Source organism: Anabas testudineus, chromosome 13 (assembly GCF_900324465.2).
Source record: "Anabas testudineus chromosome 13, fAnaTes1.2, whole genome shotgun sequence".
NCBI lineage: Eukaryota > Metazoa > Chordata > Actinopteri > Anabantiformes > Anabantidae > Anabas > Anabas testudineus.
Window position 1 is genome coordinate 24,619,495 of NC_046622.1, and position 18,574 is coordinate 24,638,068.

General features: G+C 39.1%; 1 protein-coding gene across 1 annotated transcript in view; it reads left to right on the plus strand.

Moving 5' to 3' along the window:
* Nucleotides 1–17,400, plus strand: part of brip1 (BRCA1 interacting protein C-terminal helicase 1) — a 42,122-nt gene extending 24,722 nt beyond the window's left edge. The window contains 7 exon segments of the mRNA XM_026340791.1: nucleotides 2,201–2,360; nucleotides 2,648–2,769; nucleotides 13,973–14,085; nucleotides 14,180–14,262; nucleotides 14,377–14,685; nucleotides 16,092–16,153; nucleotides 16,155–17,400. Of these exon segments, the coding sequence (XP_026196576.1) occupies nucleotides 2,201–2,360; nucleotides 2,648–2,769; nucleotides 13,973–14,085; nucleotides 14,180–14,262; nucleotides 14,377–14,685; nucleotides 16,092–16,153; nucleotides 16,155–16,829 (1,524 nt within the window). The 3' untranslated portion in view covers nucleotides 16,830–17,400.
* Nucleotides 17,401–18,574: the final 1,174 nt, after the last annotated feature.

The window sequence follows — 18,574 nt, forward strand, 5'->3', positions numbered from 1 at the left end:
TGGTGTTGTTTCCCCTTGCATTTATGTTTTTTTTTCTATTGTCATAAATGAAATCAACAGTAAGCGCCAGTTTCCCCTAATTCCATTAGTAGCCATTGAAGACTTTTTCATATTACCATTATATTTATACCTACATTTACACATGATGAGAAGCACCAGGTTCCTAGGAATGCACATGATGGACAGATTAACCTGGATTGAGAACACTGTGTCTCTGTTTCAAACAAGCACAGCAGTGGTTGCACTTCTTCCGCAGGATGAGAAGATCACACCTCCCCTCTCCCATCCCTACCACTTTCTACAAAACGTCCATAGAGAGCATTTTAACAAACTGCATCTTTGTGTTGTGCGGTAGCTGTACAGCTGCAGACTGAAAGTTTCTCTAGAGAGTGTTAAGGACAGCAGAAGAGATCATCAAGACTTCTATTCTTTCAGTCCAGTAGGTTGGACACAAACGCTGCCTGTCTCATGCCCACAGCATCATCAGAGACCGCTCACACTCACATCAAGGACTGTTCTCTCCTCTGGCCACAGAGACCGCAGTCTCAAGAGCAGAACAGCCAGGTTCTGTGATTCCACAGGCCATCCGAATCCTGAACTCAGTAAAGGCTAGTTAGTGCAATAACCCTGTTACTGTGAAAAACATTATGTGCAATAACAATAGGGAATGTGCAATATATTCTACACTCTTACCGACTTTTCATCTTGCATGGTATTTACATTGTGTCTATCAGTGACTATATGTAGCATATGTACACTATTTATTTTGGGTTACCATAGTACAGGTGCACTGTTATTTTAGTTTTTAATTCTACTCTGTCTTCTGTACCTGTGAGTCAGTGCTTTGAAATTTTGTTCATATAAGTACAAAGTTTAGAATCTGAATCTAAATGAGCTTTTTTTCCTTACTGTGCTATGCAAATGATTTTCCAATAATTCAAAAGACTTGCACTCTTTAGTCTACGAGGTAGTTTTCCAAGTTGGGTAATCGGATTGCTGTGGCATCATACAAGGAGAACTGTCTTCAGAACACATTGCACAATCTACTGAAGACAGTACAGTGCAATGTTGCTGCATTGCTGGAACCTTTTCAAGTCACATTGGGGTTTGCTTTCAATATGTATTTTTGGAAACATTCTTAACCAAACTCTTCCGATGTTTCAATTGACATAAAAGGGCAGCTTGCTTTTTAGTTAAAAGTAAAATTAAATTTCTTTTTTTGGACAAATGTGGGCTTTCAAGGTATTAAAGTTGTTCAGTGTTTAATTTTAGCTCAATTGGTTGTTGTTTTGCATTCATGGTTTTAGAAAACCACAGGTGATTTTAAAACATAGTAAGGAAAATACATTCTTGCTAGGTTGTTTTGTAAAGCTGAAGCCTGTAGAATAAATCTTACTGACTCTACTCTACTGAGTAGATTATAATCCTTCTCACTCTACTCTACTGAGTGACTCTTTAATGATTTGGGTTCTGACCCACCAGCTGTAATTCATAGAAATGGGCCACCAGTATGGCTAATAAAAATTTAGGTTTACTCGTGATAGTCCCAGGCAAAGTAAAGATGTGAAGTTGTGTTTTACCATATATCACTTACTAAATAGCATAGAGAAATAATTGCACCTAAAGTATGAAGTATTAGTCCCAGACTAAACTTTTTAGCTCAGTGGTTCCACAAGGGTGGAACAACCTACCTAGACCTACCTACTTAGATTTTGTTTGCTTGCCGTGTTCCTCACTTGTAAGTCACTTTGGATAAAAGTGTCTGCTAAATGACTAAATGTAAATGTACCTGCCTCTGCATACTCAGCAGCCTTACTTCCAATTTTCAAAAAACTGCTTAAAACTGAATTTTTCTGCAACTTTCTCTCCACTTACACTTAAAAATGCAGTCAAAAGCATATTTTAATCAGCCCTGTGACTGATCTGCAACCTATCCAGTGGATACCCTGTGAATTGCTTAATGGCAGTTAGGATTGGTTCTGCTTTACCTGTTACTGTTCTAGCATCACAGTAGCAGGATAAGCAGTTAAGGTGATGGAAGATACAGGGCAAGTGTTTTGACTTAGTTTTTATTTCTTAGTTTACTTTCACAATTCTCTCTCTATGTGAACAATTTCTGTTTTTTCAGCTAATTTTTTTAAAAGCTAGACAAACATCTGTGTTTCTATAATACCTCTTGTGCCTCCTGTGATTTGATTAGATGTTGAACAAGCTGCGGGATCGATGGACCAACACTGGTCTCTGGGAGAAGTTAGAAGATCAGAAAACTGTGATCACAGAGCCCCGTGGTGGTGGCAAAGGAGATTTTGATGAGCTACTTCAGACTTACTACGATGCTATCAAATACTGTGACAGAAACGGTGAGACTGGAAAACATTATCACAAAAAAGTTGCTCTGTTGAGACTGCTTGACTGGTGACTTGATGTATGTATATTAAACTAGTGCTGAACATAAATTAGTCTATTGCACACCCAAAAGCATGTATTTGTTAGCTTTTTGAAAAGAGTATTAATAGGTGCATCTGGAACATCTGAACAAAGATAAAATTGTCATTTCTAATAAAATTGTTGCAGTAATTGCTCAAGGTTGTATATTACTTGCCTTTTACTGTGTTAATAAATCCTGTGTACAATTTCCTTCTTATAGATGGTGCATTGCTGATCGCCGTATGTAGGGGTAAAGTAAGTGAAGGACTAGACTTTACAGATGACAATGCCCGGGCAGTGGTCACCATTGGAATTCCTTACCCAAACATCAAAGATCTTCAGGTAAATAGAACGAACACTGTCAAGAGCATAACTGGCTTTTAAGATGAAAATTTACAACAAACAAGCCATGGAGTATTTGCTTCAGGGCTAAGAGTAAGGGATATGTTCTTACTTGAAATAGTTTTTTAGCTCACATCCAGCTTAAGGAATTCTCAGAACCATTACTTTGTGTCTCTTGTGCTGGCACAGGCAATGTGAGGGGTGTTTAAAACGGGTACAGTGATATTACTGTAGTAAGAATTTATGGTTAGGTTTAGACCTTGTTTTTTAAGCCATGGTTTGGTTCATAACTTTCTGGTGTTTGTTTTTGCTTTTTATGGTCTGTGTAATTATGGACTCTGGAAACACAGATAACCTAGACTCTGTGCTGTTCTTGAATGTAGCACACCATAACAATGTTAGTTTCGGGTTGGGTGGAGGGAGGGTTATGGTTCCTTCTTCTTTTTCATCTCTCTCTTTTTTTTTTTTACTAAGTTTTAACATTTTGGATTTTACAGACAAAATATATATCTCACAGATAGAGATACACACACACACACACACGCGCACGCACAAACACACACTAAAACAGAGCTTTCCATTTTGGTGATCCGTGAAAAAAAATCCCAGAGCGATGTTGCTGTGTCTGCCCCGTCCTTAGCAGATAAAGTTGACCTTTAAGTTTGAGTCCCCCCACCTCCCATCTCTTTTCCCCTTTACTCCTTCACGTACTCCTGTCAGAGCACGATGAAGCTTTCACTAACCTGTTCTGTCAGTGTGGCAAGATGTGTGGGTGATTGAAGCATCCCAGAACCTTTTACCATAGCCAAAGCTGTCAGTTTCACCTCTGTCAACTCTTATGACATTGCTTCTTCTTTTTCATGTGATTTTCTTTTTAATTTTCTATGTTAGCATTGATTTTCTAGGTAGGTGGAAGGTCTAAAGAATGCCACAAAGAAAGCCTAATTAGAGTTATCATGATAGTACTCAATACATCATTTATTTTATGTGATAAAAATACTACTTTAGAATGGGATAAGGATCACACTAACATAGAACACAGTAATGCTTCACTAATACCCAGTAAATATGAAATATGTAAAATCAAATCTGAATGCACAGTGTTGCATTGGATAGCACTGTCACCTCTCCTGTGTTTTCATTTTCTACCTGTGCTTGCTTGGGTTTGCTTGTGGTACTCCACATGCTTTCCATCCATAATTCAAAGACATACACAAGTGGACAAAATTGTTGGTACCCCTGGTAATGAAAGAAAAACCCACAATGGTCAAGGAAATAACTTAATTGACAAAAGTAATAATGAATCAAAAGTTACTGAAAACAACCTCATGAAAATCAGACATTGCTTTTGAGTTGTAGCTCAACAGAATTATTTAAAAAAAGATAAACTAATGAAACAGTCCTGGACAAAAATTATGGTACCCTGAACTTAATATTTTGTTGCCCAACCTTTTGAAGCAATCACTGCAATTAAACGATTTCTGTAACTGTCAATGAGACTTCTGCAACTGTCAACAGGTATTTCTGCCCACTCCTCATAAGCAAACTGCTCCAGTTGTTTCAGGTTTGAAGGGTTCCTTCTCCAGATAGCATGTTTCTGATCAGCTTCAGCTTTTCGGTTCAATAGGTTTTAGATCAGGGCTCACTCAAGGCTACTTCAGAATAGTCCACCCCCTTCTTGGGTGTTATTAGCTGTAAATGGTAAATGGTCTGTACTTTTATAGCACTTTTCTACCTACCGGTACTCAAAGTGCTTTACACTGCATCTCATTCACCCATTCGCACACACACTCGCACAGCTATGCTATGCAGCTGATCTGACTCACTGGAGCAAGGTAGCCGACAACCTATTGATCCACAGCCACCCCAAAACATGTGTGTTTTGGGTCATTATCCTGTTGAAAAAACCCATGACCTGCGACTGAGACCAAGCTTTAGGACACTAGGCAGCACATTTCTCTCCAGAATGCATTAATAGTGTAGATTTCATTGTACCCTGCACAGTTGGTCATGAAGACACCCTGTGCCAGATGCAGCAAAGCAGCCCCAGAACATATCTGAGCCTCCTCCATTATCCACAGTAGGGACAGTGTTCTTTTCTTGGTATGCTTCATTTTTGCTTCTGTGAACATAGAACAGATGTGCCTTGCCACAAAGCTCCAGTTTCCATTCATCTGTCTAAAGGACATTGTCCCAGAAGCTTTGTGGCTTGTCAACATGCACTGTGACAAATTCCAGTCTTGCTTTTTTATTGTTTGCTTTCAACAGTGGTGTCCTCCTTGGTCGTCTCCCACGAAGTCCACTTAGGCTCAAACAACGACTGAAGGTGCGATCTGACACTGATGTATCTTGACCTTGGAGTTCACCTTTAATTTCTTTGGAATTTCTTCTTGGCTCTTTGGTTACTGTTCGTATTAATTCAATTCAATTTATTCAATTTTATTTGTATAGCGCCAATTTACAACAGAAGTTATCTCAAGGCACTTTACAGTGTAAGGTTTAAGACCTTACAGAAAATATTTATACAAAAAATTATAGAGAAAACCCAACAATCCCATTTGAGCAAGCTTTAGGCAACAGTGGAGAGGAAAAACTCCCTTTAGAGGAAGAAACCTCCAGCAGAACCAGGCTCATAGTGGGCGGCCATCTGCCTTGACCGTTTGGGGTGAGTGGAAAGAGAAGAGAGAAAAGAACAGCAGGCAATAAAGACAACAACAAGCATCAAGAACATTGGGCAGATGAACTGGATTCTGGAGATGTACAGCTCCAGGCCGAGGATACCTGCAGAAAAGTACAGAGAGAGGGAGACAGAGAGGAGGAAACACAACTAAAAGAGAGAGAAGACACAAAGTTAATGACATGAAATGGTAGAATTAGAATGGATAGAGGAGAAAGGAGAGAGGAGAGGAGCTCAGTTTATCAGTAGAGGTCCCCCAGCAGAATAACCTATATCAGCATAACTAAGAGATGGTTCAGAGTCACCTGATCCATCTCTAACTATAAGCTTTATAAAAAAGGAAAGTTTGAAGTCTAGTCTTAAATGTAGAGACGGTGTCTGCCTCCCGAACCTGAACTGGGAGCTGGTTCCACAGGAGAGGGGCTTGGTAGCTAAAGACTCTGCCTCCCATTCTACATTTGGAAACTCTAGGAACCACAAGTAAACCTGCAGTCTGAGAACGGAGAGTTCTGCTTGGAAGATAAGGAACTATGAGGTCTTTAAGATAAGATGGAGCCTGATTATTAAGGGATTTATAAGTTAGGAGAAGAATTTTAAATTCAATTCTGGATTTAACAGGGAGCCAATGGAGAGAAGCTAACGTTGGAGAAATATGATCTCTCTTCCAGTCAGAACTCTGGCTGCAGCATTTTGGATTAACTGGAGGCTCTTTAATGAGTTATTGGGACATCCTATTAATAATGAATTACAATAGTCCAGTCTGGAAGTAACAAATGCATGGACTAGTTTTTCAGCATCACTTTGGGACAGGATGCTCCTAATTTTAACAATGTTTCTTAGGTGAAAAAAGGCAGTTCTAGAGATTTCTTTTATGTATGAAGTGAAGGAGATATCCTGATCAAAGATAACTCCGAGGTTTCTTACAGTATTACTTGAGGCCAGAACTAAGTCATCAATGGTGAGAATGTGTTTAGACATAGTGTCTCTGAGATTTTTAGGCCCAAACAGTATAACCTCTGTCTTGTCCGGATTTAGGAGAAGGAAATTGGAGGTCATCCAGGCCTTTATGTCTTTTAAGCATTCCTGAAGTTTGACTAATTGATTAGTTTCTCCTGGTTTCATAGATAAATATAGCTGGGTATCATCTGCATAACAATGGAAATTTATAGAGTGTTTCCTAATAATATTGCCTAAAGGGGACATATATAAAGTGAAAAGAATCGGTCCAAGCACAGATCCCTGTGGAACTCCATAGCTGACTTTGCTGTGCATGGAAGACTCATCATTAACGTGTACAAACTGAAATCTATCCGATAGATACGATTTAAACCACTCTAGTGCTGTTCCTTTGATTCCAATGACATGTTCCAGTCTGTGTAATAAAATGTTGTGATCTATAGTGTCGAATGCAGCACTAAGATCTAACAAGATGAGTATAGAGAGTAAACCATTGTCTGATGCTAATAGAAGATCATTAGTGACCTTTACCAGTGCTGTTTCTGTACTATGATGTACTCTAAATCCTGACTTGAAATCTTCATACAAGTTATTGCTACGCAGGTGGTCGTACAATTGCTTAGAAACTATCTTTTCAAGGATTTTAGAGATAAAGGGCAGATTGGATATTGGTCTATAATTCGCTAAGACCCCTGAGTCCAGAGTAGGCTTTTTGAGTAGGGGCTTCACTACAGCAACCTTAAAAGCCTGTGGTACGTAGCCTATTTGTAAAGACAGATTGATCTGATCTAATATGGACGTGCTGATCAAAGGTAAGACATCCTTGAGGAGTCTAGTCGGGATGGAATCTAAGAGACATGTTGATGGTTTAGAGGAATTAATTACTGAAATTAATTCAGAATGATCTACAGGGAGGAAGCAGTCTAAGTACGAGCGTGGATCTAGAGTTGTTGTACAATCCATGCTATATGCAGGGATGATCTGATCAATTTTTTCTCTAATAGTTATGATTTTATTTGTAAAGAAATTCATGAAGTCATTGCTGCTGAGAGTTGAGGGAATACTAGGGTCAACCGAGCTATGACTCTTTGTCAGCCTGGCTACAGTGCTGAAAAGAAACCTAGGGTTGTTCTTATTTGCCTCTATTAATGAGGAGTAATATGAAGTTCTAGCTTTACGCAGGGCTTTTTTATATATTATTAAACTATCTTTCCAGGCTAGGCAATATTCATCTAAATTGGTGGAACGCCACCTCCTTTCCAGCTTACGTGATTTCTGCTTTAAGCTACGGATTTGTGAATTGTACCATGGAACTAACTTCCTCTGACTCACTAGTTTCTTTTTCAGAGGAGCAACAGTATCAAGTATTGTTCCAAGTGAAGCACCAGTACTATTAACAAGATAGTCCACTTGTGCTGGAGTAACATTGAAATAACTGCCTTCCTCTGTGTTGGTACATGGCTCTGAAATAAAAGATGGAATCAGTTCCTTAAATTTGTCAACAGCATTTTCACATAAACATCTACTGTAGTGAATCTTATCTGTAGGTTTAGTAAAGTCTGGTACTGTAAATTCAAATGTAATTAAGAAATGGTCAGATAAAAGAGGGTTTTGGGGAAAAACTATTAACTGATCAACTTCCACACCGTATGTCAGAATAAGATCAAGGGTGTGATTAAAACAGTGAGTGGGTTTATTTACATTTTGGGTAAAACCAATGGAGTCTAATAGTGAATTAAATGCAGTGTTGAGGCAGTTATCATCAACATCTACATGGATATTAAAGTCACCCACTATAATGACTTTATCTGCACTAAGAACTAAATCAGATAGAAACTCTGAGAATTCAGTTAAAAACTCAGAGTAAGGGACAGGAGGACGGTACACAATAACAAAAAGGACTGGTTTTGGATTGTTCCAGTTAGGATCAGAGAGGCTAAGCGTGAGGCTCTCAAATGAATTAAAACTATGTTTAGGTCTGGGGTTGATTAACAAACTTGAGTGGAAGATTGCTGCTACTCCTCCACCCCGACCTGTGTTTCTAGGAACATGATAATTAACATGACTTGAGGGGGTCGACTCATTCAGAGAGACATATTCATCCTGCTGCAGCCAGGTTTCAGTAAGACAGAATAAGTCTATTTGATGGTCAATTATCAAATCATTTACTAACAGGGATTTAGACGAGAGAGATCTGATATTTAACAGTCCACATTTGATTGTTGTCTTGTTATTTTGTTCTAAGAGAGGAGTTGTCTTTATTTTTATTAGGTTTTTATGAATTACTCCTCTTGTGTTAGTTTTAGATATAAATAATTTAGGTACTCGGGGAGCAGACACTGTCTCTATAGGGTTATAGTAGTTTTTGGGGGGTGACGGCTGTAAGGAAGCTGCAGAGAGGTGTGTAAGACTGCGTCTCTGCGTCCTGGGCTCCACTCTGACATGTCAGGGTTTAGGTCATCTAATAAACTCTGCCATATTCCTAGAGAGTTGAGACGCACCATCTAAAGTGGGATGGATGCCGTCTCTTCTAATCAGCCCAGGTTTTCTCCAAAAAGTTTTCCAGTATTACAATTTTCCTCTTATGGCCATGCCCTGAGAGGTTGGCTACAGTCCCGTGGACCTTAAACTTCTGAATAATATGTGCAACTGTAGTAACAGGAACATCAAGCTGCTTGGAGATGGTCTTACAGCCTTTAACTTTAACATGCTTGTCTATATCTATTGTCTGTGGTCCATGTTCAGTGTGGTACACACTATGTCACCAAACAGCACAGTGACTAATTGTCACCCTTTATATAGGCAGACTGACTGATTACAAGTTCGAAGATACCTGTGATGCTAATTAATTTTTTAATGACTCTGTTGAGCCACAAATCAAAAGCAATGTCTGAGTTTCATTTCCTGTAAATTTTGATTTGATTTAGAATTTTTTATTTTATTTTATCAGTTTCAAGTTATTTCCATGACCATTGTGGGTTTTTATTACATTAACAGTGGGGTACCAAAAAGGCTTTTCAACGTGTGTAGGTGACTAACAACTAAAGTGCCCATAGGCATAAATGTGAATAGCTGCCTGGCTTAATGTGTCAGCCTTGTGATAGACTGGAAACCTGTCCTGGGGGTGCCCTTTTATAACTGGTATTATGCTTTTTTATTTATTTATTTGATCTGGTAGACACATTCAGTACAAAAATAAGACTGACTGACTGAAACAGGCTATGACACTAGTCAATATGCAAGAATAAAACATCAGAGTATGTGCGAATGTGCCATTGCAATCAAAGTCTTGTTTCATTTGCAATAATATTGGTAAATGGTCTGCACTTATATAGCGCTTTTCTGCCTAACTGATACTCAAAGCGCTTTACACTGCCTCTCATTCACCCATTTGCACACACAAGCACGTACACACTCACACACCGATGGCAGAGCTGCTATGCAGCTGATCTGACTCACTGGGGGCAACTTTGGGTTCAGTATCTTGCCCAAGGACACTTTGGCATGTAACATGGCAGCCGGTAATTGAACCACCGATCCTGTGATTGCCAGACAACTGCTCTACCTATTGACCCACAGCCACCCTATTCACCTCCATCTGGTCAGTATATAGTATATGCACCTTTGGCTGCAATCACAGCATGGATTCTGTGTGGATAGGTCTCAATTAGACTTGCACAGTTGTATGTACAGTCTGTCTTATCTCAGTTGCTGAAGCTTGTAACTCCCTCAGAGTAGTCGTCAGTGTGTTAGTGGCCCCTCTTACTAGTCTCCTTCTTGCATGGACACTCAGTTTGTGTGAACTGCCTGTTCTAGGCAGATTTAGATGTTTCATATTCCTATAATTTCTTGATGATTGATTTTGCTGAACTCTGGGGGATATTCAGTGCCTTGGAGATTTTTTTAGTATGCATCCCCTGACTTATGCTTTTCAATGACCTGTTCTCTGAGTTGCTGGGAGTGTTATTTTGTCTTCATGGTATTATGGTAGCCAGGAATACTAATTAACTAGTGACTGGACCTTTCAGACACAGGACACAAGCGTCTTCATGCTGCAATTACTTAAGACACATACACTGCACTCAGGTGATCCCCATTTTACTAATTGTGGGACTACTAGTCCCAAATATCCGGACCTTTGTTGGATTAGGTCAGTTATTTTAAAGGGGACTGGAGGTAGGCCACAGCTTGGATAAAAGGATGAAACATCCAAGAGGGTGAATACATTTTATAGGCACTATTAACTCCTTCATTCTGCATCACACTCATGTCACAACATCCCATTGCTTGAATAAGAGGTATAAACCCAGCCTCTCTCCATTTAGGCTTCTCCAGCCTGTATGGCCTACATTCCCAGACAGGCATAACTCTTAGACACTACAGTTTTAACACATAGCATGGCATTTTACTAGCCCATGTATTGTGACAAAGATCAAAGGTGGACCTTGAAAAGTTCTCTGCAGAGAAAGGTAGGCTCCTTAAGGTAGCATTACATTTATGTTGAGTTTTTCCAGTGGCATGTTTTATAGTGAACAGCCCTCATCTTGCGTGAGTGAGTCAAACAATAAGAGGCTTTAACAAGCCATAAAAAGACACAACTGATAAGGGATCTCTTAGTTTAATGAAGGACGTAGCCAACCTACTGTTGCTCTAAATTAAAGATAACCTTAAGAGCATTCTGATTCTAAGGCCTGCAACAATGTGAAATGGATGGATAAAGGGGATTTTGCAGGAATGTTGAATAGTTCATGGAACTCATCAAGAAGAAGGGATGAGGGATGTTCTAGGCACCTTCAAGATACTGTACATATGACTTTTTTATTAGCCACTAAAGGAATGCTATATACCACAATTACTGTTTGTTCCATCTTTGTCAGCATCACAGCCAGGTTTAAAAAAATGTTAATGTTAAGTTGCCTTCTTTGATAATTTCAATGTCTGCTGTGCTTGGGCATTTTCTGTGACTGTGCACTATTTACGTTTATTGAAGAAACCAAAGTCCTCAGAGTCTGTATTGATCGTCAACATGAAAAGGTATTTAGTTTGAGAAAAACAAACCATTGTTAAAAAAATCTATCTAAAACCTTTGTATCAAATAACAAGCCTCTGAGTCATTAACTGGCTTTAGCACTTGGTGTGCTGCATACACAGTATTTATTTTGTTAGTAAGATGTATAGAGATTTGATAGCAGGGCTTTAATCATAATCATTTAATTTGAGTTTGAAGACCATTCCTTGTGTTATCAGTTTCTTACTCACTCAAACTTTTAATTCACGGAATAAAAGTAGCCTTGGTGTGAGCTGATCCATGAGTGTGTTGGAAAGGAGTATAATAGTCTGCTGCCCTTGTGAGTGTATGTATGCCCACACACACACTGACATAAGATGAGCTACTCAGCTGTCACCTCAGCCACATGTGGCAGATGAAGCGCTCAGCAATCTCAGTGACAGGCACAAGATGTCCTAGACTGCCAGGGGCATGCACTGTGACACTGACACACACACACTTACACAGCTTGTGTAAAATGTAGCTCAAACAGATGCGCTCAGCTGCAAATCATGCCTAGTGGTGAAGTATATGTTTTTAGGGATGAACAGGTAGCTGTAGAGGACAAGGCCAAAGCAAGCGAGTGATCTCTTGACATTTTAACTAATCCCTTCTAGCTTGTGGTTTCTTGCACATTTGTGAAATTTGCTAGCAGCCAGAATTGGCTTTTTCACATATGCAACCTGTCATGTTAGATCGGACAATGACATTGTACAGACCAGGGATGTTATTGCTCGAACGCTGAAATAGAGATTGGATTTAGTTGACATCTCCAGCTTGGGGCCACTGGCCTCTCTGTTCAAGCTGTGGGTAAAGAAGTGCATTCTTTAACTGATCTGGTGTCTCATACATTGGCAAATATCTCACCATTAAGCCAGCAGCATTTGCAAGACTTTGTTTGACATGGCTAGATGAGTTGGATCAGATTTACAGCATGCAATGTAATTATTTTTTTTTGCAGATAAAATGTATGACTTCAAATCTTCTGATAGTCTAAGGCCTACTTTAAAAAAGCTATTAAAGTGTCAGGGATTTCTGTGGTGGCAGGTGTTTCTCAGTTGTTTGCATGCTTCTTAGGTGAGGTGTCATGGTCCAAATTTGGGGTGACATTTAGGATTTCTTATGACTCTGCTTGTTGTTGTTTATTTACACAAGCACAGACAGGCCACAATGGCATTGCGTGATGTGCGTAAGGGAGCAGGCTGTACCTGCCACGGCCTTGTGTTTGGTGGCTCAGGGCGAACACACGGTAACTGTCAAAAGCAGTTAGTCCTTCGTTCAGCAGCCTTCCCTGCATGGCATCCTGTCAAACGCCAGATGAACTTTTCACTTGTCAATTCGGAAAGGTTAGCGCTAAAATCAGCAGTGACAGATGCAAATGCATGGATGCTTTCTTGGCATTTTTGTGCAAGGGTGCCTCATGTTGCCTAGACCACCTTGTCTACCCCTCTTACCTCCACTCTAGTCTGTCATGGCATCTCCTTAGCCCCTCTGTTCCCCTTTCAGAACACATCAGTCTGTGAGGACAGGCAAAACCTTGCCACTTCAGGCCTTTGTTTGGCATGCTCCTTCATATTTCATATTAATCTAATTAGTTCTCCATGCATAAACTGCCCATACCCAGGTGCCCCAACACAACTATGTGTATTGTTTTCTGGAGTGTGTATATGTGTTTTGAGGATTTTGTCTTAATTTTTGCAATTTATAGGACATAACAAGAAAGCAAAAACATCCAAGCTGCATTCTACTATATGAGATAAATTCAATTATTTATGAAAACAAACATCACCCTTGCAAACTTTGCATAAGCCTGGCCCTGTAGCAGTCGCAAATTGATGTGCAGTTAGTAGATGACTGCATGCCAATGGTACCTCTGCAATCAGTGTGTAAATACTGCCTACAAATAACTTTTTGCTAAACTGTCACAAGGACACTGTAAGAAGTTTCTGCTGGAGCCTTAATCTCTTGGCTGCCAGAATTTTTATTTTTATTTTAGGATGAATGGACTGAATATCTATGTGTTAGGTCTTTTATCTAGCAAAAATGCCAGACATTTACACTTCCTGACACATCTAATGGAATGATTTGTTGCCCAGTTCAGTAATAATTAATAATTGTAAATGAAATAGTTTTGGTTATCGCACTGTTAGACTTATTAAATAATCTATTTGAGGACACTACCTTGTGAGCTGTGATGTGACAAGCATTTTTCAATGTTTTTGAAATTTAGTAATTTAATAAACTTAATTGGTAATCCATTGAGAAAATAATGATCAATTATTTGATTATAAAAAATATTTAGTTGTTATACCACTAGAGCAGGTTATAGCAAGACAAATTAAGAGCTCTTACTGCACATAACATTATCTGTAATCACATTGGACCAGTTATGTTTGAGAATTAATATTGTGCATTGTGTATAGAAACCTCTATTCTATTCTATAACCTATTCTATTTGTTATTGATATCAACCCATGTTCAAAATGTACCATAATCATTAAACAAATGGTGTGTGGTATCAGGTGGAACTGAAGATGAAATACAATGACCAGCACTCCAAGTCCAGAGGTCTTCTCTCAGGCCATCGTTGGTATGAGATTCAAGCCTACAGAGCTCTAAACCAGGCCCTGGGCAGGTAAAGCTCTCCTCTACCACCTATATGATGTTACTGATGATAAATTTTTGTGATTTTTGCTCTATACATTTAAACCTTCAAACTTATTTTACAGATGTATCCGCCACAAGAATGACTGGGGTGCTCTGATTCTGGTGGATGACCGCTACAGGAATAATCCGAATAAGTACATCACAGGTACATGGTAGTCTTTCCTGTGTGTGAAGTGGCTTAATTTGTGAACTGCATATGTTGAACACTAGATGGCAATAGTTGACCATTATAAGAATTTTCATTGTGTGTTTCTCGCAGGTCTTTCTAAATGGGTCCGGCAGCTTGTCCAGCATCACGACACCTTCAGTAATGCCATGCAGTCTCTGGTAGCATTCTCCCAGGAACAGCAGAATGTACAGGTGGCCCCTGTGGACAGCCAGATCCCCTGCTCTACTGCTCTGTCTTCAAACAGTGACTTGCCTGTAACTGTAGAGGGACAGTGCGTCTCCGAGGCCTTACAACCTCAGCCACTTGGTTCATGTGTCAAAGTGCCTGAAGTCCAGCAGGACACAAACCCCTTGAATTTTTCTTATCCACAGCTGAAAGCTGAAGAAAAGGAGAAAGCAGGTGAGATAAATTAAGATGTTGAATTATGAGATTTGCTGCAACAGCGTAATAACGCTCAAATGTCATTCAAGGGCTCAAAACATCTTCTTTTATAATTTAGTTCAGTGGCATTTTTTGGTATCATCTTTTAAGGACTATTGCTATGTCATATTGACAATATCACTCAAGGTTTACATATCTGGAAAATCATTGGAACTGTTTTCTTTAACCCTGTGTGCAACTTAATACCTACAGCTGGAAAGTGTAGATATTTACCAAATGTTACTCAAACACAAGGACCGATTATTTTTAGCATTTAGATTTATCCACATTTGGTGCACTAGTATTTCGGCATTAAACCATTTGTGGTATGCATGGTGGGATGTGTGCAATTATGTTAAATAAAAAATAGTTTGTGTGTTTATAGTAATAAAAGGGATTTCTTTATTATGTCAATTGTAGTCTTGATTTGTGTTTCTCATAGCAGTTAAAACCTTTGGTAAAATAAATATACTAAAGATCTTAGCTAGTAGCACCTCACTGCTCTCACTGCTTAATCTAACTTCTAATAACTTCAGCACACTTTTTAAAGACAGCATTCAAAATGTGTGTGTTGTTTAATTCTCAGGGATGTATGAGCATGACATCGCCATGAGAAAATATGTGAAGGTGACATCTTTGCACATTGCCTCCATTGTCTTTGGGGTTCACAATGAGGTCTAGCTGTTTGCCCAGTTGAATTGGGTGTGGTGGATAAGGGTGGTAGGGGCAGTAGCAGAGCCCTCCCCCCTCCCTCTTTGTTGGGGGAGTGGGGGCCAAAGGAGCAGTTGAGTGGCTTGCCTCATTACTGTAAGGTCTTTTGCGTGCCTGAGTGGCGCTGGAGCGAGCAGAAGAGCAGATGTTGGACTGTTGCTTTTAATTAAATCCTCTTGACCTTTGTTTGGGTTATACTGAGCGTAAGCCCGCATTTATATTGTTCTTTATGAAACAGCCTTGGTAGCCAGGGTGCTGTGCATGCCAATTCAATTTTATAGTCAGACCTAAAAACTTCCTTATGAGTCTGAACATTCAGTTCACTTGTCCATGTCAGTTATATCTAGAGGTAGGAAGTAACTAGATACTGAAGAAGTTGGAGTATTCCATTACCATTGTTGTTTGTGTGTATATATATGTGTTTGTGTGTATATATATATGTATATATATATATACATATATACACATATATACACACACATATACACACATATATATATATATATATATACACACATATATATATATAACAGTTCTTCTGTTTTTACTGGAGCACTTTTGTAGGTAACTACTTGATACAGTTTTGAATATCTACTTTGTGTACCACTGTCACCTTTGGTTGTATGTTAAGTTACAGCAGAAAGTAATAGTGAATTGTCTTGTCCTTGATGCAGAATGGTTGCAGATGATGAGTCCCCCAGCAGAGCCACTCTCACATCAGAAAAGAACAGCTCAACCCTGTGTACCCCATTTTCACATCCAGTCCCTCCAGTGCCAGCTTCAAGAGACCGATATTTAAAGAAAAAATGCCCAATGATACCAGGCTGCCCTTGGAAACAACTAATTCTCCTCAGCACACTGTGCAACATATCTCCACTACACAAAAGGACACTGACGTGTCTTGCCTTAAACAAGGATTTGCAGACGTGTCCAGTGAAAACCAGGTGGAACCATGCAGTCTGGCACAGGAGCCTTCTACAGTAACAACGCCTTCCAGCTGTGAAAGTGGACCACCCTTAGCAGACAATCCAAATGAAGAGGAAATGGATGAGGACCAGACTATCTTCTTTACTCCAGAACTTTTTGAGGGTGAAGAAGATGAAGGTAGCACCCAGAAGGAGACAGAATCACCATCTAGGATGATTTTAGGGACAGGCCTCTCTGCTCTGCTGTCAGAAGAACCTTTTTACTCTGAGCAGGCCGAAGGGCAAGGGGAAACCTCTGCTTTCGACAGACACAGTGATATTTCAGTCAGTGAGATGAGCACAGAGTTGTCAGAGGGACACAAAATCAGAAGACGAAGTGAGGAGGGAGCACAGGTGGATAACCACAGCAAGCAGACAGGTAGTAGGCTCCACAGGCTATCCAAGTCTAGACAGAAGTTTCCTTCTACTCCAGCAGGTAACCAATAACCTGGATACAGCCAACAAGAAATATGAGCAAAGCAGAATATTTTTACATTAAATGAATCTGTTCAATGTATATTATCGTTTTTCCTACCAGAGACATCTACTGTAAATTGATATAGAAACAAGGTTGTCCAAGGTAAAATGCCACATTTATTTCCAAAACATTGTGTTTCACAGTTCATCTTGTTGTAGGAACCAAGTATGTTACAGCTGCCTCGGGCAGCTAGCAACACACTATTAATGATGATGAGGCTTCAGCCAAGCCAGCTCCCGTCTTGAATCATCTTCTTATGTAGTGTGACAGAACATCATAATAAGGCCATGAATACATAACTAACCACCATTATTAAAATTGCAGCGCTGCTTGTGCATTTCAACAAATCATTAAAATACAAAGCCAAGCACATCTTTATTTGAAGACATCTGAAACAGCATTCCATAATTTATTTCTGTTTTAATGATGTATTTGCAGATTATGCGTGATGAATGTGGATACTTTAAACATGCCTGATTTACTATAAAGCATGGATGTTCAAGTTTAAATCAAGTTTTATACTTATGCACTGTAATGATATTAACAGAAGTTACAATAAAATTAAATGTTGTATTTCATTGATGTTTTTACTGTTGTTTTCCTTGTAGTGACTTTCTTTAGTTACAGCAAACTGAAAATGCTCCATCACAAGTAAAAAATCCTGAATTTAAAATCTTAATAACACTAAAGTAACTTAATTAATATAACTTAAATTTAATTTAGGTTTAGCACAATGTATCTAAGAACCTTGTAACTGATGGTCAAACTTTCTCTTGACCATTCAAATTCATAAAACATATTCTCACTGTTCATTTATGGTACAGGGAATGAAAAACGTTTCATTGTATGATGCACTGACATAAATCGTAAGCTTGCCTTTTGCACTTTATTCATAGAGGAAATGGCACTATTGGCAATTTCCTGGTTTTCTCCATAAATGGGTTGTGAAATATCACCTGATATTTACCAAACACAATATTTCCAAATTGATAAAACAGTCATGATCTTTCGTGTCTTTATTGAACACCCATTTAACATACAGAGTAATGGTGGGAAAATGAAACGCTGGGCTTCTGGGCCATGAAAACCATGTACCAACATAACTTCAGCTTGTGTGTCTGCAAGCTGAAGCTCAGAAAAAGATGGGTAATGCAACAAGACAATGATCCTAAACATCAAAGTAAATCTACTACAGAATGACGTCAGACACCTATAATCCAACTTAGATTGACCCAGTCAGAGCCCAGACCAATAGATATGCTGTGGAATGACCTCAGGAGACATTCTTACCAGAAATCCAAAAGATATGTCTGAGTGGAAACAGTTCTGTGAGGAAGAATAGTCCAAAGTTCCTCCTGGACTTTGTGCAGGTCTAATCCACAGCTCCAGAAATAACCTGCTTGAATTGCTTAAGGTTAATGCTCCCACTGGTAGGTATTAAACCAGTTTCTGTCATGTTTTCCCCATCACCCTGTATGTTTAATGGATGTGTTCAGTAAACACATGAAAGATCACAACTGTTTGTGCCCTACAACCTTAAAATATTTATTGATATTTGTGACTTGATGATCAGATCAGATCATGTCACACGACCAATTTATGCAGAAAACTGCAAACGGTGTTGTTACTTTTTTATGCCACTGTATGTGTAATGAGAAATTTAATTGCAATGTTTGATTGTTTGAGTCTGAGGAGCTGAGGTCATTTAATCATT